This window comes from Zophobas morio, unplaced genomic scaffold, assembly GCF_036711695.1.
Source record: "Zophobas morio isolate AGI-343-1 ecotype UQ-CSIRO unplaced genomic scaffold, CSIRO_AGI_Zmor_V1 ptg000021l, whole genome shotgun sequence".
NCBI lineage: Eukaryota > Metazoa > Arthropoda > Insecta > Coleoptera > Tenebrionidae > Zophobas > Zophobas morio.
Window position 1 is genome coordinate 23,492,821 of NW_026972126.1, and position 21,167 is coordinate 23,513,987.

Sequence of the window (21,167 nt, forward strand, 5' to 3'; positions counted from 1 at the left end):
ATAGAACCTTCTGGAAATTTCCCGAATTTTGAGTTTTGTCGATCATTGCTCCAAGGATCGATGTGGAAAAGGACTAAGAAAGGGAGGAAAACCGTCGAAGAATGTCAAGAAAGAGGAAAAGGAAGAGAACTGTATTTTGAGTTTTGTAAGATTTTAATAAATTTAATTCCCTGAATACAACTCTAACAACAATGTCTTAATGCAAATAATAAAAACGACTTTATTTTGGTCTAGTTTTATTTATTTTGAACAGAAAACACAAAACACAATTACAATATCACAATCAGTCATCAGTAATTAATACATTTTAAGTTAAATTATTTCTCTTCTTTCTTTTCGGTCTTCTGCTCCACGGCCTTGGACGGCTGCTCCGTCTGCACCACACGAATACTCCTTTCCTCCTCTTTCCCACTATCAATCTTGGGTGCCCTGATGGTAAGCACCCCATCCGAAGACAACGTGGACTCCACCTTACTGATATCATGCCCCTTCGGCACCACATATCTCCTCACGAAATGCCTCGAAATGTATCCATGCTCATCCTGCTTCTCCTCATGTTTTCCCTCGATAGTGACCATGTCGTCACTCACCTTCACCGTGATCTCCTCCGGCTTGAACTGCTGCACGTCCAAATTCGCCTCGAATTTGTCCTTGTCGAAGCGCACGGTGGAGCCGACGTCCTGTTGGGAAAGTGCAGACCTCCACGGACGCAGATATTCAGAAGGAAAACGTAGCAAACCGCCGAAATCTCGAGGGGTCAGAGGCGACAGTAAATCTTCCGGTTCGAGAACGGCGCCGAAGTGTTGGTCGAGGAGGCGAGACGGCCGGGAGAATTGGAATGGGTTGTTCCACAGCCACAAAGCCATTTTTGTTCAAATTTTTCGAATTGAGAGCTCGCTTGAGGTCCTTTGGCTTGTTGCTTGCGCTTGAGTCTGTTCAAGTTTGACGGGAGCGTCACGGCGCTCGAGTTTTTATGTGGAGGTGGTGGAACGTTCTAGAGGGACAGAACGCTCGAGATTCGACTGGAAGGTTTTGCGTTTAGTCGGTGTAAAATGTGATGACATAATTTTCATTTTAAAAAGCAGTAAATTAAAATCGTTGTAAAATGCACATGGCGCACTATTTCAGTGTCAGCAAATTATTTCCATATTATTAAACAAAATGGTTTTAAATTATGTAATAAACAAAACGAAAATAAATCAGCTCAGTGCTAATTTGTTCCACATAACATTTCCACGGATTTTAAGATTTTTTTTGTTTCATGTACATTTTCAACTTATTTCTTAAATTTTAATACAAAAATATTAAGAATAAATATAATTTTAATAAAACTATTGTGAGATTTATAATTTTTATCTTACAGTGGGTCGTGGGTTATATAGAAAAAATTAAATCTTGTTTGACAACCTTGAATCTAAAATTTTTAAAAAACTTTATGTAGCGTGACCTAGGCTGGTTTGACCTAACCTGATTTTTTTTAAATCTTATACTCAACCGCTTGTCAAAACAGAATTCAATTCCCATACTGCTGTAAATAAAATAAGACAGTGAAATGAAGAAAGAAGTTGGGCGATGTAGCCCAGACCTTTTAATTCTAGTGACTACTCCTAATAATGTTCAATGTTTCTTCCGGGGTATATATATCTTTTGCCAAAAAGTCTTATCTTAGCAAGAACTAGCCCCGCCCACCCACCCATTATTTTCTCAGAAAGTATTCCATCTGCCAAAATCACTCTTATCGTGGCAGGTAACTATTATTTCTATTCAATATAAGATCCAACTTTCATTCAACTAGATAATGAATTACTAGAAAGAAGGAGGGGTGGGTGGGCGGGGTTAAATATGTTATATTATTAATTCTGTAGAGTTGGAATGGGAATTAATAGAACTTAGGTTGCTGAAAAAAGAAAAAAAAGCGTTAATCGTAATTTTTATTACATTTATTATTTGCTATCAGATTTATTTCTTATTTCAGAAGATAAAAATAAAAACTGGGTGGGTGGGCAGGGCTTATATTAATTTTTCCTACAGAATCTTTTATAAGCAAGCACTAATATTCCAAACTCGGTTTCATAGCCAATAAAATGAAGGATCAAAGCGGAATAGGGGTGGGTGGGTGGAGCTCAGTTTACTTTTTTCCAAAGCGTCTTATAAGGAAGCAATTGCCCAGCTCCCTCCTTTTCTACATTCTAGTAACTACTCTTAGTATTGTTCAGTCTTATCTTAGCAAATACTAGCTCCGCCCACCCGCCCATTGTTTTTCCAGATGGTATGTCATCTGCCAAAATCACTCTTATCTTAGCAAGTATTAGCCCCGCCCACCCGCCCATTATTTAATCAGACGAAATGTCATCTGCCAAAATCACTCTTGTCGTAGCAGGTACTAGCTCCACCCACCCGCGCTATTCTTATTCTAACGATTTTATTTCTATTTAGTATAAGATCCACCTCTCATTCAACCAGATAATCAATTACTGAAAAGAAGGAGGGGAGGGCGGGCGAGGTTAAATATATTACATTAATAATTCTGTAGATTGGGAATGGGAATTAATAGGACCTAGGATGTTAAAGAAAAAAAAAGCGCTAACTGTGATTTTTTTGTTATATTTACTATTTGTTATAAGATTTATTTCTTATTTCAGAAGAAAAAAAATAGAAAATGGGTGGGTGGGCGGGGCTAATATTGATTTTTCCAACAGAATCTTTTATAAGCAAGCATTATCATTGCAAACTCCATCTCAGAGCCAATAAAATGAGCAATCAAAGCGGAATAGGGGTGATTGGGTGGGTGGAGCTTAGTTTACCTTTGTTCCACAGTGTCTTATAAGCAAGCAGTTGCCTGGCTGCCACCCCTTTTTCATTCTAGTAACTACTTTTAATATTTTTCAGTCTTATCTTAGCAAATACTAGCCCCGCCCACCCAACCTCTATTTTCTTACAGTGTACATCATGCGCCAAAGTTGATCGTATCTTATGCACCTATTATGGTGCATTATCAAACTGTGAATATTATAAAAATTTTCACAAGAGGAAAAATTACGGGTTAGAATCGAACTACGTGGTGAAAGGGGTGGTGGGTTAATCGAATAGTAGAAATTGGTTTGACTTAAGGAACAATTTTTATTCCATTGACATTTTTTTGTAAAATTAAAAATAAAAAAGTCCTATGCTACTTTTGGGTTTTTTCGATTTAAAGAACACATCCTGATAATATTAAAGTTCTAATTATAAATTTATTTATTTTGAATTAAGCAAAAAATATTATTCCTTTGTCATTTTTTTGTAAAATGGAAAATACAGTTTTTTTCCTCTTGTGAACTCAATCCGGGAACATACTGTGTAAAATAATTACAGTATTATACGTATTAGATATTTCTTTGTAGTAGAACGTGTTATTGCTCTTGTGTATTCATAAATAAATTTAAATTTAAAAAGTAGCGCTATTAATCATTCTTTTCTGGTAAAAATGTAATACCAAATCCCAATTTCTTTAATTTAAAACACATTTTGCAGTTGTAAAATGTACATGGAACAAATTTTAGATTCCTAAACCTTTTTTAATTCATTTTGTAATGTAATTTTATAAAAATTCAGGACATGTTAAAATATGCAGAAGTTTTAAGAACAAATTGAAACGTATTTCCTGTTGAATTATTTACATAAGTTAAGCAAATCCTTAAACAAAAAAATAAATCGGAAAAACAGAAAAACTGAAAAAATTTTGTTATAATGTTACAAACTTCCAGCAATTTTAATAAAATTGTTATTTTATTCTGTTATTTTAATCACATATCCCCGGGTTAATATTGAAATTATAAAAGTAATTTCGTTTTCGTTTATTTTTTCTTTAATCACTAGTTAAGAGGTTTATTTTAAACGAAAAACTATTTGTAAAATTAAAAAAGAAAACATCACGTAAGAGCGACTTCCCGAATGTTCTAGAGAGAACATTCAATGAACTGATTCATCGTCACGCAACCCAGACATTCCTGACCTTCTCCAATTTTCTAGATTCGTCCTTCGCGTCAATTTGCGAACATTCTCGAAACGCGTCTCCCTATAAAACCAGCAGCCGATCAAACCCGACATCAGTCCTGCGATTCAATTGGTCGATACAGTACAAGGTGCCAACTTCAAAAAAACCACGACGTACAAATCAGTGCTAAACCAGCGAAAATGTCCATAATTCTGTTGAACGACCCCTTCGAACACTCCCGCCCGACCAGAATGCTGGATCAACATTTCGGCTTGGGTCTGGACCCTGAGGATTTCTTCGCGCCGCTGATTCCTCGCGAACTCCATCACCTCATGCGTTGTCCTGCGGGATATCTGAGACCTTGGCGTTCTGCCGCTTCCCAAAAGGATTCCGGATCGACCGTCTGCCGCCACAAGGACAAATTCCAGGTGAATCTGGACCTGCAGCAGTTCAAGCCGCAGGAAATCAGCGTGAAGGTGGCCAAAAACGTCGTCACGGTGGAAGGCAAACACGAGGAGAAGGAAGACGAGCACGGGTTTATTTCGCGGCATTTCGTGAGGAAGTACGTTTTGCCCGAGGACCACGACGTGGAGAAAATCGAGTCGAAGTTGTCGACGGACGGGGTGCTCACGATAACGGCGCCCAGGGTTAAGGCTGCTGTGGAGGAGGGAAGGAGTGTCCCGGTTATCCAGACGGGGCAGCCGACCATGGCGGTGGAGAAGAAGGAAGAAGAAGAAAAGAAGTAATTTTTTCGCAGCTATTTTGTATTAGTTTATTTTCTAGTATTTGTGGTAATTAAAGACTGAGTTTTGTAATGTATGTGTAGTTTAGTTACGTTAGCATTTTCCATTTGTATTTATTAATTTAATAAATTTTTTCACTACACCAGAACTTCCTTTGAGTTTATTTGAGAAAAAATACGTAAAAAGTATCAAAGTGTAATTAAAATAAGGCAAAACCGGATTATTTTGTGAACACAATGTGTATCTTTCCAGTTTTTCTAGTTATTTTTCTTTTATGAAAAAAATCATTCCTAAGATATGCAACCAATAAAACACAACTGTATGGTAAGATATTGTATTTCACAACACTGGAAAAGATCGAATCAAATCGTATTTTAAAAAGGAACGCGACTGAAACAACACACTAAACCCCCAACCACCCCCAAAACAACTTACACCACATTTAAACCACAAGAGAACCGAATTTTGAGTTTTGTAAATATTTAGTAAATTTAATTCGCTGAATAGAAAGTTAATAACAATGTCTTAATGCAAATAATAAAAACGACTTTTATTTTGGTCTGGTTTTATTTATTTTGAACAGAAAACACAAAACACATTAACAATATCACAATCAGTCATCAGTAATTAATACATTTTAAGTTAAATTATTACTCTTCTTTCTTGTCGGTCTTCTGCTCCACGGCCTTGGACGGCTGCCCCGTCTGCACAACACGAATACTCCGTTCCTCCTCTTTCACGCTATCAATCTTGGGTGCCCTGATGGTGAGGACCCCATCCGAAGACAACGTAGACTTCACTTTCCTGATATCATGCCCCTTCGGCACCACATACCTCCTCACGAAATGCCTCGAAATGTACCCATGCTCGTCCTGCTTCTCCTCATGTTTTCCCTCGATAGTGACCGTGTCGTCGCTCACCTTCACCGTGATCTCCTCCGGCTTGAACTGCTGCACGTCCAAATTCGCCTCGAATTTGTCCTTGTCGAAGCGCACGGTGGAGCCGACGTCCTGTTGGGAAAGTGCAGACCTCCACGGACGCAGATACTCAGAAGGAAAACGCAGCAAACCGCCGAACTCGAGGGGTCAGAGGCGACAGTAAATCTTCCGGTTCGAGAACGGCGCCGAAGTGTTGGTCGAGGAGGCGAGACGGCCGGGAGAATTGGAATGGGTTGTTCCACATCCACAAAGCCATATTTGTTGAGATTTTTCGAACTGAGGGCTCGCTTGAGGTCTATTCAAGTCTGATGGGAGCGTCACGGCGCTCGAGTTTTTATGTGGAGGTGGTGGAACGTTCTAGAGGGACCGAACGCTCGAGATTCGACTGGAAGGTTTTGCGTTTAGGCGGTGTAAAATATGATGACACAATTTTCATTTTAAAAAGCAGTAAATTAAAATCGTTGTAAAATGCACATGGCGCACTATTTCAGTGTCGGCAAATTATTTCCTTATTATTAAACAAAATGGTTTTAAATTATGTATTAATCAAAACGAAAATAAATCAGCTCAGTGCTAATTTGTTCCATATAACATTTTCATGGATTTTAAGATTTTTTGTTCCATGTACATTTTCAACTTATTTCGTAAATTTTAATACAAAAATATTAAGTATAAATATAATTTTAATAAAAATTTGTGAGTTTTATAATTTTTATCTTACAGTGAGTCGTGAGTTATATAGATAAAAATTAAATCTTGTTTGACAACCTTGAATCTAAAATTTTTAAAAAAGTTGATGTAGCGTGACCTAGGCTGGTTTGACCTAACCTGATTTTTTTTAAATCTTATATTCTACCGCTTGTCAAAACAGAATTCAATTCCCATACTGCAGTAAATAAAATAAGACAGTGAAATGGAGAAAGAAGTTGGGCGAAGTAGCCCAGACCTTTTAATTCTAGTGACTACTCCTAATAATGTTCAATGTTTCTTCCGGGGTATATATATCATTTGCCAAAAAGTCTTATCTTAGCAAGAACTAGCCCCGCCCACCCACCCATTATTTTCTCAGAAGGTATTCCATCTGCCAAAATCACTCTTATTGTGGCAGGTAACGATTTTATTACTATTCAATATAAGATCCAACTTTCATTCAACCAGATAATGAATTACTGGAAAGAAGGAGGGGTGGGTGGGCGGGGTTAAATATATTATATTATTAATTCTGTAGAGTTGGAATGGGAATTAATAGAACTTATGTAGGATGCTGAAAAAAGAAAAAAAAGCGTTAATCGTAATTTTTATTACATTTATTATTTGCTATCAGATTTATTTCTTATTTCAGAAGATAAAAATAAAAACTGGGTGGGTGGGCGGGGTTAATATTAATGTTTCCTACAGAATCTTTTATAAGCAAGCACTAATATTCCAAACTCGGTTTCAGAGCCAATAAAATGAAGGATCAAAGCGGAATAAAGGTGGGTGGGTGGAGCTCAGTTTACTTTTTTTTCAAAGCGTCTTATAAGGAAGCAGTTGCCCAGCTCCCTCCCTTTCTTCATTCTAGTGACTACTCTTAGTATTGTTCAGTCTTATCTTGGCAAATACTAGCCCCGCCCACCCGCCCATTATTTTTACAGATGGTATGTCATCTGCCAAAATCACTCTTATCTTAGCAAGTATTAGCCCCGCCCACCTGCCCATTATTTTCTCAGACGATATGTCATCTGCCAAAATCACTCTTGTCGTAGCAGGTACTAGCTCCACCCACCCACGCTATTCTCATTCTAACGATTTTATTTCTATTTAGTATAAGATCCACCTTTCATTCAACCAGATAATCAATTACTGAAAAGAAGGAGGGGTGGGCGGGCGAGGTTAAATATATTATATTAATAGTTCTGTAGATTGGGAATGGGAATTAATAGAACCTAGGATGTTAACAAAAGAAAAAAAAAGCGCTAACCGTGATTTTTTTGTTATATTTACCTACTATTTGTTATAAGATTCATTTCTTATTTCAGAAGAAAAAAAATAGAAAATGGGTGGGTGGGCGGGGCTAATATTGATTTTTCCTACAGAATCTTTTATAAGCAAGCATTATCATTCCAAACTACATCTCAGAGCCAATAGAATGACCAATCAAAGCGGAATAGGGGTGGGTGGGTGGGTGAAGCTCAATTAATTTTTTTTCCACAGTGTTTTATAAGCAAGCAGTTGAACGGCTGCCACCCCTTTTTCATTCTAGTAACTACTTTTAATATTGTTCAGTCTTATCTTAGCAAATACTAGCCCCGCCCACCCACCCTCAATTTTCTTACAGTGTACATCATTCGCGAAAGTTGGTCTTATCTTATGCACCTATTGTGATACATTATCAAACTGTGAATATTATTAAAATTTTCACAAGAGGAAAGAATTACGGGTTAGAATTGAACTACGTGCTGAAAGGGGTGGGGGTTTAATCGAAAAGTAGAAATTGGTTTGACTTAAGGAACATTTTTTATCCCATTGACATTTTTTTGTAAAATTAAATATATAAAAGTCCTACGCTACTTTCGGGTTTTTCGATTTTAAGAACACATCCTGATAATATTAAAGTTCTAATTATAGATTTATTTATTTTGAATTAAGCAAAAAATATTATTCCTTTGTCATTTTTTTGTAAAATAGAAAATACAGTTTTTTTGCTCCTGTGAACTCAATCCGGGAACATACTGTATAAAGTAATTACAGTATTATAGGCATTAGATATTTCTTTGTAATAGAACGTGTTATTGCTCTTGTGTATTCATAAATAAATTTAAATTTAAAGAAGTAGCTCAATTAGTCTTTTTTTTTCTGGTAAAAATGTAATTCCAAATCCCAATTTCTTTAACTTAAAACGCATTTTGCAGTTGTAAAATGTATATGGAACAAATTTTAGATTCCTAAACCTTTTTCAATTCATTTTGTAATAGGTATAATTTTGTAAAAATTCAGGACAAATTAAAATACGCAGAGGATTTAAGAACAAATTGAAATGTATTTCCTGTTGAATTATTTACATAAGTTAACCAAATCCTTAAACAAAAAAATAAATAGCAGAAACAGAAAAACTGAAAAAATTTTGTTATAAGTTTACAAACTTCCAGAAATTTTGTTCACATATCCCCGGGTTAATATTGAAATTATAAAAGTAATGTCGTGTTTGTTTATTTCTTCTTCAATCACTAGTTCAGAGCTTTATTTTAAACGAAAAACTATTAGTAAAATTAAATCAGAAAACATCAAGTAGACAGCGACTTCCCGAATGTTCTAGAGAGAACATTCTATGAACTGATTCATCACCACGCAACCCAAACATTCCTGACCTTCTCCAATATTCTAGATTCATCCTTCGCGTCAATTTCCGAACATTCTCGAAACGCGTCTCCCTATAAAACCAGCCGCCGATCAAACCCGACTTCAGTCCTGCGATTCAATTGGTGGATACAGTACAAGGTGCCAACTTCAAAAAAACCACAACGTACAAATCAGTGCTAAACCAGCGAAAATGTCCATAATTCTGTTGAACGACCCCTTCGAACACTCCCGCCCGACCAGAATGCTGGATCAACATTTCGGGTTGGGTCTGGACCCGGAGGATTTCTTCGCGCCGCTGATTCCTCGCGAACTTCGCCACCTCATGCGTTGTCCTGCGGGATATCTGAGACCTTGGCGTTCTGCCGCTTCCCAAAGGGATTCCGGATCGACCGTCTGCCGCGACAAGGACAAATTCCAGGTGAATCTGGACGTGCAGCAGTTCAAGCCGGAGGAAATCAGCGTGAAGGTGACCAAAAACGTCGTCACGGTGGAGGGCAAACACGAGGAGAAGGAAGACGAGCACGGGTTTATTTCGCGGCATTTCGTGAGGAAGTACATTTTGCCCGAGGACCACGACGCGGATAAAATCGAGTCGAAGTTGTCGACGGATGGGGTGCTCACGATAACGGCGCCCAGGGTTAAGGCTGCTGTGGAGGAGGGAAGGAGCGTTCCGGTTATCCAAACGGGGCAACCGACCAAGGCGGTGGAGAAGAAGGAAGAAGAAGAAAAGAAGTAATTTTTTCGCAGTTATTTTGTATTAATTCTTTTTTTTTTAGTATTTGTGGTAATTAAAGACTGAGTTTTGTAATGTAAATGTATGTGTAGTTTGTTACGTTAGCTTTTTCTATTTGTATTTAATTTAATAAATTTTTTCGCTACACCAGAACTTCTTTTGATTTTATTTAAGAAAAAGTACGTGAAAAGTGTCAAAGTATAATTAAAAGAAGCCAAAAGCGGATTATTTTGTGAATACAATGTGTATCTTTCCAGTTTTTCTGGTCATTTTTCTTTTATGAAAAAAATCCTTCCTAAGATATGCAACCAATAAAACACAACTGTACGGTAAGATATTGTATTTCACAACACTGGAAAAGATCGAATCATTTCGTATTTTAAAAAGGAACGCGAGTGAAACAACACACTAAACCCCCAACCACCACCAAAACAACTTAGACCATATTTAAACCACAAAATTCCTTTATCACCCTCTAGAACCGTATAGAACCTTCTGGAAATTTCCCGAATTTTGAGTTTTGTCGATCATTGCTCCAAGGATCGATGTGGAAAAGGACTAAGAAAGGGAGGAAAACCGTCGAAGAATGTCAAAAAAGAGGAAAAGGAAGAGAACTGTAGTTTGAGTTTTGTAAGATTTTAATAAATTTAATTCCCTGAATACAACTCTAACAACAATGCCTTAATGCAAATAATAAAAACGACTTTATTTTGGTCTAGTTTTATTTATTTTGAACAGAAAACACAAAACACAATTACAATATCACAATCAGTCATCAGAAATTAATACATTTTAAGTTAAATTATTTCTCTTTTTTCTTCTCGGTCTTCTGCTCCACGGCCTTGGAAGGCTGCCCCGTCTGGACAACCGGAATACTCCGTTCCTCCTCTTTCCCACTATCAATCTTGGGTGCCCTGATGGTAAGCACTCCATCCGAAGACAACGTGGACTCCACTTTCCTGATATCATGCCCTTTCGGCACCACATACCTCCTCACGAAATGCCTCGAAATATACCCATGCTCGTCCTGCTTCTCCTCATGTTTTCCTTCGATAGTGACCGTGTCGTCGCTCACCTTCACCGTGATCTCCTCCGGCTTGAACTGCTGCACGTCCAAATTCGCCTCGAATTTGTCCTTGTCGTAGCGCACGGTGGAGCCGACGTCCTGTTGGGAAAGTGCAGACCTCCACGGACGCAGATATTCAGAAGGAAAACGTAGCAAACCGCCGAACTCTCGAGGGGTCAGAGGCGACAGTAAATCTTCCGGTTCGAGAACGCTGCCGAAGTGTTGGTCGAGAAGGCGAGACGGCCGGGAGAATTGGAAAGGATTGTTCCACATCCACAAAGCCATTTTTGTTGAGATTTTTCGAACTGAGGGCTCGCTTGAGGTCCTTTGGCTTGTTGCCTGCGCTTGAGTCTGTTCAAGTCTGACGGGAGCGTCACGGCGCTCGAGGTTTTATGTGGACGTGGTGGAACGTTCTAGAGGGAGCGAACGCTCGAGATTCGACTGGAAGGTTTTGCGTTCAGTCGGTGTAAAATGTAATGACATAATTTTCATTTTAAAAAGCAGTAAATTAAAATCGTTGTGAAATGCATATGGCGCACTATTTAAGTGTCAGCAAATTATTTCCTTATTAGTAAACAAATTGGTTTTTAATTATGTATTAATCAAAACGAAAATAAATCAGCTCAGTGCTAATTTGTTCCATATAACATTTTCATGGATTTTAAGATTTTTTGTTCCATGTACATTTTCAACTTATTTCTTAAATTTTAATACAAAAATATTAAGAATAAATATAATTTTAATAAAAATTTGTCGGTTTTATAATTTTTATCTTACAGTGGGTAACGGGTTATATAGATAAAAATTAAATCTTGTTTGACAACCTTGAATCTAAAATTTTTAAAAAACTTTATGTAGCGTGATCTAGGCTGGTTTGACCTAACCTGATTTTTTTTAAATCTTATACTCAACCGCTTGTCAAAACAGAATTCAATTCCCATACTGCAGTAAATAAAATAAGACAATGAAATGGAGAAAGAAGGTGGGCGATGTAGCCCACACCTTTTAATTCTAGTGACTACTCCTAATAATGTTCAATGTTTCTTCCGGGGTATATATGTCATTTGCCAAAAAGTCTTATCTTAGCAAGAACTAGCCCCGCCCGCCCACCCATTATTTTCTTAGAAGGTATTCCATCTGCCAAAATGACTCTTATCGTGGCAGGTAACCATTTTATTTCTATTCAATGTAAGATCCAACTTTCATTCAACCAGATAATGAATTACTGGAAAGAAGGAGGGGTGGGTGGGCGGGGTTAAATATATTATATTATTAATTCTGTAGAGTTGGAATGGGAATTAATAGAACTTAGGATGTTGAAAAAAGAAAAAAAAGCGTTAATCGTTATTTTTATTACATTTATTATTTGCTATTAGATTTATTTCTTATTTCAGAAGATAAAAATAAACACTGGGTGGGTGGGCGGGGCTAATATTAATTTTTCCTACAGAATCTTTTATAAGCAAACACTAATGTTCTAAACTCGGTTTCAGAGCCAATAAAATGAAGGATGAAAGCGGAATAGGGGTGGGTGGGTGGAGCTCAGTTTACTTTTTTTTCAAAGCGTCTTATAAGGAAGCAGTTGCCCAGCTCTTTCCCTTTCTTCATTCTAGTCACTACTCATAATATTGTTCAGTCTTATCTTAGCAAATACTAGCCCCACCCATCCGCCCATTATTTTTCCAGATGGTATGTCATCTGCCAAAATCACTCTTATCTTAGCAAGTATTAGCCCCGCCCACCCGCCCATTATTTTCTCAGACGATATGTCATCTGCCAAAATCACTCTTGTTGTAGCAGGTACTAGCTCCACCCACCCGCGCTATTCTCATTCTAACGATTTTATTTCTATTTAGTATAAGATCCACCTCTCATTCAACCAGATAATCAATTACTGAAAAGAAGGAGAGTTGGGCGGGCGAGGTTAAATATATTATATTAATAATTCTGTAGATTGGGAATGGGAATTAATAGGACCTAGAATGTTAAAAAAAGAAAAAAAAAGCGCTAACCGTGATTTTTTTGTTATATTTACTATTTGTTATAAGATTTATTTCTTATTTCAGAAGAAAAAAATAGAGAATGGGTGGGTAGGCGGGGCTAATATTGATTTTTCCTACAGAATCTTTTATAAGCAAGCACTATCATTCCAAACTCCGTCTCAGAGCCAATAAAATGAGCAATCAAAGCGGAATAGGGGGGGTGGGTGGGTGAAGCTCAGTTTATTTTTTTCCACAGTGTCTTATAAGCAAGCAGTTGCCCGACTGCCACCCCTTTTTCATTCTAATAACTACTTTTAATATTGTTCAGTCTTATCTTAGCAAATACTAGCCCCGCCCACCCACCCTCTATTTCATTACAGTGTACATCATTCGCCAAAGTTGGTCTTATCTTATGCACCTATTATTATGATACATTATCAAACTGTGAATATTATTAAAATTTTCGCAAGAGGAAACAATTACGGGTTAGAATTGAACTACGTGCTGAAAGGAGTGGTGGGTTAATCGAATAGTAGACATTGGTTTGAATTAAGGAACAATTTATATTCCACTGACATTTTTTTGTAAAATTAAAAATTAAAAAGTCCTACGCTACTTTTGGGTTTTTTCGATTTTAAGAACACAGCCTGATAATATTAAAGTTCTAATTATAAATTTATTTATTTTGAATTAAGCAAAAAATTTTATTCCTGTGTCATTATTTTGTAAAATTGAAAATACAGTTTTTTTCCTCTTGTGAACTCAATCCGGGAACATACTGTATAAAATAATTACAGTATTATACATATTAGATATTTCTTTGTAGTAGAACGTGTAATTGCTCTTGTGTATTCAAAAATAAATCTAAATTTAAAAAAGTAGCTCGATTAGTCATTCTATTCTGGTAAAAATGTAATACCAAATCCCAATTTCTTTAATTTAAAACACATTTTACAGTTGTAAAATCTACATGGAACAAATTTTAGATTCCTAAACCTTTTTTAATTCATTTTGTAATGTAATTTTATAAAAATTCAGGACAAATTAAAATATGCAGAGGTTTTAACAACAAATTGTAATGTATTTCCTGTTGAATTATTTACATAAGTTAAGCAAATCCTTAAACACAAAAAAATAAATAGGAGAAACAGAAAAACTGAAAAAATTTTGTTATAATTTTACAAACTTCCAGCAATTTTATTCACATATCCCCGGGTTAGTATTGAAATTATAAAAGTAATTTCGTGTTTGTTTATTTTTTCTTTAATCACTGGTTAAGAGCTTTATTTTAAACGAAAAACTATTTGTAAAATTAAAAAAGAAAACATCACGTAAGAGCGACTTCCCGAATGTTCTAGAGAGAACATTCTATGAACTGATTCATCACCACGCAACCCAAACATTCCTGACCCTCTCCAATATTCTAGATTTATCCGTCGCGCTAATTTCCGAATATTCTCGAAACGCGTCTCCTTATAAAACCAGCCGCCGATCAAGCCCGACATCAGTCCTGCGATTCAATTCGTCGATACAGCACAAGGTGCCAACTTTAAAAAAACCACGACGTACAAATCAGCGCTAAACCAGCGAAAATGTCCATAATTCTGTTGAACGACCCCTTCGAACACTCCCGCCCGACCAGAATGCTGAATCAACATTTCGGCTTGGGTCTGGACCCGGAGGATTTCTTCGCGCCGCTGATTCCTCGCGAACTCCGCCACCTCATGCGTTGTCCTGCGGGATATCTGAGACCTTGGCGTTCTGCCGCTTCCCAAAAGGATTCCGGATCGACCGTCTGCCGCGACAAGGACAAATTCCAGGTGAATCTGGACGTGCAGCAGTTCAAGCCGGAGGAAATCAGCGTGAAGGTGGCCAAAAACGTCGTCACGGTGGAGGGAAAACACGAGGAGAAGGAAGACGAGCACGGGTTTATTTCGCGGCATTTCGTGAGGAAGTACGTTTTGCCCGAGGACCACGACGCGGATAAAATCGAGTCGAAGTTGTCGTCGGACGGGGTGCTCACGATAACGGCGCCCAGGGTTAAGGCTGCTGTGGAGGAGGAAAGGAGCGTTCCGGTTATCCAGACGGGGCAGCCGACCAAGGCGGTGGAGAAGAAGGAAGAAGAAGAAAAGAAGTAATTTTTTCGCAGTTATTTTGTATTATTTTTTTTTTTTTTTAGTATTTGTGGTAATTAAAGACTGAGTTTTGTAATGTAAATGTGTGTGTAGTTTAGTTACGTTAGCCTTTTCTATTTGTATTTAATTTAATAAATTTTTTCACTACACCAGAATTTCTTTTGATTTTATTTAAGACAAGGTACTTAAAAAGTATCAAAGAAAAATTCCAAAAGCGGATTATTTTTTGAATTACGGAGTTTCGAAACTCAAACAGTGAGTATCTTTCCAGTTTTTTCGGTTCTTTTTATTTTATGAAAAAAAAATTCCTTCATAAGATATGCAACCAATAAAACACAACAGTACGGAAGGGGATTGTTTTTCCCAACACTGGAAAAGATTGAATCATTTCGTATTTTAAAAAGGAACGCCACTGAAACAACACACTAAACCTCCAACCACCCCCAAAACAACTTAGGCCATATTTAAACCAGAAAATTCTTTCATCACCCTCTAGAACCTTATAGAAGCTTCTAGAAATTTCCCGAATTTTGGGTTTTGTCGAACATTGCCCCAAGGATCGATGTGGAAAAGAACGACCAAAGAGAGGAAAACCGTCGAAGAATGTCAAGAAAGAGGAAAAGGAAGAGAACTGAATTTTGAGTTTTGTAGGATTTTAGTAAATTTAATTCGCTGAACAGAAAGTTAATAACAATGTCTTAATGCAAATAATAAAAACGTCTTTTATTTTGGGGTGGTTTTATTTACTTTGAACAGAAAACACAAAACACATTAACAATATCACAATCAGTCATCAGTAATTAATACATTTTAAGTTAAATTATTTCTCTCCTTTCTTTTCGGTCTTCTGCTCCACGGCCTTGGACGGCTGCCCCGACTGCACCACACGAATACTCCGTTCCTCCTCTTTCCCACTATCAATCTTGGGTGCCCTGATGGTAAGCACTCCATCCGAAGACAACGTGGACTCCACTTTACTGATATCATGCCCCTTCGGCACCACATACCTCCTCACGAAATGCCTCGAAATGTACCCATGCTCGTCCTGCTTCTCCTCATGTTTTCCCCCGATAGTGACCGTGTCGTCGCTCACCTTCACCGTGATCTCCTCCGGCTTGAACTGCTGCACGTCCAAATTCGCCTCGAATTTGTCCTTGTCGAAGCGCACGGTGGAGCCGACGTCCTGTTGGGAAAGTGCAGACCTCCACGGACGCAGATATTCAGAAGGAAAACGTAGCAAACCGCCGAACTCTCGAGGGGTCAGAGGCGACAGTAAATCTTCCGGTTCGAGAACGGCGCCGAAGTGTTGGTCGAGGAGGCGAGACGGCCGGGAGAATTGGAAAGGGTTGTTCCACAGCCACAAAGCCATTTTTGTTGAGATTTTTCGAACTGAGAGCTCGCTTTAGATCCTTTGGCTTGTTGCCTGCGCTCGAGTCTGTTCAAGTCTGACGGGAGCGTCACGGCGCTCGAGGTTTTATGTGGACGTGGTGGAAGGTTCTAGAAGGGCAGAACGCTCGAGATTCGGCTGGAAGGTTTTGCCTTTAGTCGGTGTAAAATGTAATGACATAATTATTTTCATTTTAAAAAGTTATAAATTAAAATCGTTGTAAAATGCACTATTTCAGTATAAGTAAATTATTTCCTTATTATTAAACAAATTGGTTTTCTTTTAAATTATGTATTAATCAAAACGAAAATAAATCAGCTCAATGCTAATTTGTTCCATATAACATTTTCATGGATTTTAAGATTTTTTTTTGTTCCATGTACATTTTCAACTTATTTCTTAAATTTTAACACAAAAATATTAAGAATAAATATAATATTTATCTTACAGTCGGTAGTGGGTTATATAGATAAAACTTAAATCTTGTTTGACAACCTTGAATTTAAATTTTTTTAAAAACTTGATGTAGCATGACCGAGGCTGGTTTGACCTAACCTGATTTTTTTTAAATCTTGTATTCTACCGCTTGTCCAAACTATTCAATTCCCATTTTACAGTAAATAAAATAAGACAGTGAAATGGAGAAAGAAGGTGGCCAAGTAACCCAGACCTTTTAATTCTAGTGACTACTCCTAATAATGTTCAATTTTATCTAAGCAAATACTAGCCCTGCCCATCCGCTCACTAGTTTCTTACGAGGTTTATATACCATTTGCCAAAAAGTCTTATCTTAGCAAGAACTAGCCCCGTCCACCAACCCATTATTTTCTCAGAAGGTATTCCATCTGCCAAAATCACTCTTATCGTGGCAGGTAACGATTTTATTTCGATTCAAAATAATATCCAACTTTCATTCAACCAGATAATGAATTACTGGAAAGAAGGAGGGGTGGGTGGGCGGGGTTAAATATGTTATATTATTAATTCTGTAGAGTTGGAATGGGAATTAATAGAACTTAGGTTGCTGAAAAAAGAAAAAAAAAGCGTTAATCTTAATTTTTATTACATTTATTATTTGCTATCAGATTTATTTCTTATTTCAGAAGATAAAAATAAAAACTGGGTGGGTGGGCAGGGCTTATATTAATTTTTCCTACAGAATCTTTTATAAGCAAGCACTAATATTCCAAACTCGGTTTCATAGCCAATAAAATGAAGGATCAAAGCGGAATAGGAGTGGGTGGGTGGAGCTCAGTTTACTTTTTTTTCAAAGCGTCTTATAAGGAAGCAGTTGCCCAACTCCCGCCCTTTATTCATTCTAGTGACTACTCATAATATTGTTCAGTCTTATCTTAGCAAATACTAGCCCCGCCCATCCGCCCATTGTTTTTCCAGATGGTATGTCATCTGCCAAAATCACTCTTATCTTAGCAAGTATTAGCCCCGCCCACCCGCCCATTATTTTCTCAGACGATATGTCATCTGCCAAAATCACTCTTGTTGTAGCAGGTACTAGCTCCACCCACCCGCGCTATTCTCATTCTAACGATTTTATTTCTATTTAGTATAAGATCCACCTCTCATTCAACCAGATAATCAATTACTGAAAAGAAGGAGAGTTGGGCGGGCGAGGTTAAATATATTATATTAATAATTCTGTAGATTGGGAATGGGAATTAATAGGACCTAGAATGTTAAAAAAAGAAAAAAAAAGCGCTAACCGTGATTTTTTTGTTATATTTACTATTTGTTATAAGATTTATTTCTTATTTCAGAAGAAAAAAATAGAGAATCTTTTATAAGCAAGCACTATCATTCCAAACTCCGTCTCAGAGCCAATAAAATGAGCAATCAAAGCGGAATAGGGGGGGTGGGTGGGTGAAGCTCAGTTTATTTTTTTCCACAGTGTCTTATAAGCAAGCAGTTGCCCGACTGCCACCCCTTTTTCATTCTAATAACTACTTTTAATATTGTTCAGTCTTATCTTAGCAAATACTAGCCCCGCCCACCCACCCTGTATTTCATTACAGTGTACATCATTCGCCAAAGTTGGTCTTATCTTATGCACCTATTATTATGATACATTATCAAACTGTGAATATTATTAAAATTTTCGCAAGAGGAAACAATTACGGGTTAGAATTGAACTACGTGCTGAAAGGAGTGGTGGGTTAATCGAATAGTTGACATTGGTTTGAATTAAGGAACAATTTATATTCCACTGACATTTTTTTGTAAAATTAAAAATTAAAAAGTCCTACGCTACTTTTGGGTTTTTTCGATTTTAAGAACACAGCCTGATAATATTAAAGTTCTAATTATAAATTTATTTATTTTGAATTAAGCAAAAAATTTTATTCCTGTGTCATTATTTTGTAAAATTGAAAATACAGTTTTTTTCCTCTTGTGAACTCAATCCGGGAACATACTGTATAAAATAATTACAGTATTATACGTATTAGATATTTCTTTGTAGTAGAACGTGTAATTGCTCTTGTGTATTCAAAAATAAATCTAAATTTAAAAAAGTAGCTCGATTAGTCATTCTATTCTGGTAAAAATGTAATACCAAATCCCAATTTCTTTAATTTAAAACACATTTTACAGTTGTAAAATCTACATGGAACAAATTTTAGATTCCTAAACCTTTTTTAATTCATTTTGTAATGTAATTTTATAAAAATTCAGGACAAATTAAAATATGCAGAGGTTTTAACAACAAATTGTAATGTATTTCCTGTTGAATTATTTACATAAGTTAAGCAAATCCTTAAACACAAAAAAATAAATAGGAGAAACAGAAAAACTGAAAAAATTTTGTTATAATTTTACAAACTTCCAGCAATTTTATTCACATATCCCCGGGTTAGTATTGAAATTATAAAAGTAATTTCGTGTTTGTTTATTTTTTCTTTAATCACTGGTTAAGAGCTTTATTTTAAACGAAAAACTATTTGTAAAATTAAAAAAGAAAACATCACGTAAGAGCGACTTCCCGAATGTTCTAGAGAGAACATTCTATGAACTGATTCATCACCACGCAACCCAAACATTCCTGACCCTCTCCAATATTCTAGATTTATCCGTCGCGCTAATTTCCGAATATTCTCGAAACGCGTCTCCTTATAAAACCAGCCGCCGATCAAGCCCGACATCAGTCCTGCGATTCAATTCGTCGATACAGCACAAGGTGCCAACTTTAAAAAAACCACGACGTACAAATCAGCGCTAAACCAGCGAAAATGTCCATAATTCTGTTGAACGACCCCTTCGAACACTCCCGCCCGACCAGAATGCTGGATCAACATTTCGGCTTGGGTCTGGACCAGGAGGATTTCTTCGCGCCGCTGATTCCTCGCGAACTCCGCCACCTTATGCGTTGTCCTGCGGGATATCTGAGACCTTGGCGTTCTGCCGCTTCCCAAAAGGATTCCGGATCGACCGTCTGCCGCGACAAGGACAAATTCCAGGTGAATCTGGACGTGCAGCAGTTCAAGCCGGAGGAAATCAGCGTGAAGGTGGCCAAAAACGTCATCACGGTGGAGGGAAAACACGAGGAGAAGGAAGACGAGCACGGGTTTATTTCGCGGCATTTCGTGAGGAAGTACGTTTTGCCCGAGGACCACGACGCGGATAAAATCGAGTCGAAGTTGTCGTCGGACGGGGTGCTTACGATAACGGCGCCCAGGGTGAAGGCTGCTGTGGAGGAGGAAAGGAGCGTTCCGGTTATCCAGACGGGGCAGCCGACCAAGGCGGTGGAGAAGAAGGAAGAAGAAGAAAAGAAGTAATTTTTTCGCAGCTATTTTGTAATAATTATTTTTTTTGATATTTGTAGTAATTAAAGACTGAGTTTTGTAATGTATGTGTATTTGTATTTAATTTAATAAAATTTTCAGTACACTAGCAGAACTTGTTTTGATTTCAAGGTATCTAAGTATAAGATATGCAACCAACAAAACACAAACATACGGTAAGTTTGTAATATTGCACAACACTAAAAAAAATCGAATCATTCTATATTTTGACAAGTAACGCGACTGAAACAACACACCAAACCCCCAACCAACCCTAAAACAACTTCCACTATTATCATTAAACCAGAAAATTCCTTCATCACCCTCTAGAACCTTATAGAACCTTCTAGAAATTTCCCGAATTTTCCGCGCCGCTATAAATACGGCTCCGATTCCGCTACTCCTCAGTCCAAAACATCACCGCTGAGCGAAAAAGCAACGAACATGTTCTACCCCGCGCTTTCCCACGATTTTCGCTACTTCTTGCGTTTATTGAAACCGTGGAGGACCGTCCTGGCTCACCACGACGTCGAGTCTTCGGTCCGCTTTGGCAAAGAGAAGTTCCAGGCGGACTTGGACGTGCAGAACTTCAAACCTGAGAATTTGAAAATTAGAGTGACTGAAGATAACGTGATAACTGTGGAGGGCAAACACGAAGAGAAGCAAGACGGCGATGGGTACGTGTCTAGACACTTCGTGAGGAGGTTTGTGTTGCCGAAGGGACACGACATGACCAAAGTGGAGTCGAGGTTGTCTTCGGATGGGGTTTTGACGGTTTCGGCGCCGAGGGTCGTCGAGGAGGAGGTGGGAAAGGAGATACCGATTGCGAAGACGGGGAAGCCGTATTGGGGGGACGGCGCCAAGGGGGAGGAGAAGAAGTAGTGGAGTAAAATATATGCAACATTGTTATTAAATATTGTGTGTCTGTAGTTTCAAAATAAAGAGTTGTTTTTTAGGATTGTGGATTTCTGATGATGTATTTGAAATTTTGTGCAATACTGTGTAAAACTGACTCGACTTTTGTATTACAACAAGCATATAAATTCTCAACCTTCATTAAAAAATAGGGTGGAG

At 37.6% G+C, this 21,167-nt stretch overlaps 8 protein-coding genes and 1 pseudogene across 8 annotated transcripts; 5 read left to right on the forward strand and 4 right to left on the reverse strand.

Moving 5' to 3' along the window:
- Nucleotides 1–225: 225 nt before the first annotated feature.
- On the reverse strand, nt 226–956 carry LOC135132003 (protein lethal(2)essential for life-like). Its single transcript, XM_064059913.1, has one exon. The coding sequence runs from the start codon at nt 864–866 to the stop codon at nt 318–320; it is 549 nt and encodes a 182-aa protein (XP_063915983.1). The 5' UTR covers nt 867–956; the 3' UTR covers nt 226–317.
- Nucleotides 957–4,080: 3,124 nt separating this feature from the next.
- LOC135132651 (protein lethal(2)essential for life-like) lies at nt 4,081–4,867 on the forward strand. Its single transcript, XM_064060801.1, has one exon. It carries the CDS (start codon nt 4,177–4,179, stop codon nt 4,720–4,722), a length of 546 nt encoding a protein of 181 aa, XP_063916871.1. The 5' UTR covers nt 4,081–4,176; the 3' UTR covers nt 4,723–4,867.
- A 400-nt stretch (nt 4,868–5,267) lies between these two features.
- On the reverse strand, nt 5,268–5,948 carry LOC135132694 (protein lethal(2)essential for life-like; annotated as a pseudogene).
- Nucleotides 5,949–9,113: 3,165 nt separating this feature from the next.
- Nucleotides 9,114–9,882, forward strand: LOC135132045 (protein lethal(2)essential for life-like). Its single transcript, XM_064059964.1, has one exon. The coding sequence runs from the start codon at nt 9,187–9,189 to the stop codon at nt 9,730–9,732; it is 546 nt and encodes a 181-aa protein (XP_063916034.1). The 5' UTR covers nt 9,114–9,186; the 3' UTR covers nt 9,733–9,882.
- A 551-nt stretch (nt 9,883–10,433) lies between these two features.
- LOC135132044 (protein lethal(2)essential for life-like) lies at nt 10,434–11,172 on the reverse strand. Its single transcript, XM_064059963.1, has one exon. It carries the CDS (start codon nt 11,078–11,080, stop codon nt 10,532–10,534), a length of 549 nt encoding a protein of 182 aa, XP_063916033.1. The 5' UTR covers nt 11,081–11,172; the 3' UTR covers nt 10,434–10,531.
- A 3,101-nt stretch (nt 11,173–14,273) lies between these two features.
- LOC135132322 (protein lethal(2)essential for life-like) lies at nt 14,274–15,067 on the forward strand. Its single transcript, XM_064060383.1, has one exon. The coding sequence runs from the start codon at nt 14,370–14,372 to the stop codon at nt 14,913–14,915; it is 546 nt and encodes a 181-aa protein (XP_063916453.1). The 5' UTR covers nt 14,274–14,369; the 3' UTR covers nt 14,916–15,067.
- Nucleotides 15,068–15,683: 616 nt separating this feature from the next.
- LOC135133367 (protein lethal(2)essential for life-like) lies at nt 15,684–16,343 on the reverse strand. The gene has a single exon (XM_064061758.1). It carries the CDS (start codon nt 16,279–16,281, stop codon nt 15,733–15,735), a length of 549 nt encoding a protein of 182 aa, XP_063917828.1. The 5' UTR covers nt 16,282–16,343; the 3' UTR covers nt 15,684–15,732.
- Nucleotides 16,344–19,438: 3,095 nt separating this feature from the next.
- On the forward strand, nt 19,439–20,208 carry LOC135133368 (protein lethal(2)essential for life-like). The gene has a single exon (XM_064061759.1). The coding sequence runs from the start codon at nt 19,542–19,544 to the stop codon at nt 20,085–20,087; it is 546 nt and encodes a 181-aa protein (XP_063917829.1). The 5' UTR covers nt 19,439–19,541; the 3' UTR covers nt 20,088–20,208.
- Nucleotides 20,209–20,287: 79 nt separating this feature from the next.
- LOC135133369 (heat shock protein 27-like) lies at nt 20,288–21,051 on the forward strand. The gene has a single exon (XM_064061760.1). It carries the CDS (start codon nt 20,538–20,540, stop codon nt 20,973–20,975), a length of 438 nt encoding a protein of 145 aa, XP_063917830.1. The 5' UTR covers nt 20,288–20,537; the 3' UTR covers nt 20,976–21,051.
- The last annotated feature ends 116 nt before the right edge of the window (nt 21,052–21,167 follow it).

What these genes read in the sequence shown, in the direction of transcription:
- LOC135132003 (XM_064059913.1), bottom strand. Translation starts at nt 866, where the DNA reads ATGGCTTTGTGGCTGTGGAACAACCCATTCCAATTCTCCCGGCCGTCT.
- LOC135132651 (XM_064060801.1), top strand. Translation starts at nt 4,177, where the DNA reads ATGTCCATAATTCTGTTGAACGACCCCTTCGAACACTCCCGCCCGACC.
- LOC135132045 (XM_064059964.1), top strand. Translation starts at nt 9,187, where the DNA reads ATGTCCATAATTCTGTTGAACGACCCCTTCGAACACTCCCGCCCGACC.
- LOC135132044 (XM_064059963.1), bottom strand. Translation starts at nt 11,080, where the DNA reads ATGGCTTTGTGGATGTGGAACAATCCTTTCCAATTCTCCCGGCCGTCT.
- LOC135132322 (XM_064060383.1), top strand. Translation starts at nt 14,370, where the DNA reads ATGTCCATAATTCTGTTGAACGACCCCTTCGAACACTCCCGCCCGACC.
- LOC135133367 (XM_064061758.1), bottom strand. Translation starts at nt 16,281, where the DNA reads ATGGCTTTGTGGCTGTGGAACAACCCTTTCCAATTCTCCCGGCCGTCT.
- LOC135133368 (XM_064061759.1), top strand. Translation starts at nt 19,542, where the DNA reads ATGTCCATAATTCTGTTGAACGACCCCTTCGAACACTCCCGCCCGACC.
- LOC135133369 (XM_064061760.1), top strand. Translation starts at nt 20,538, where the DNA reads ATGTTCTACCCCGCGCTTTCCCACGATTTTCGCTACTTCTTGCGTTTA.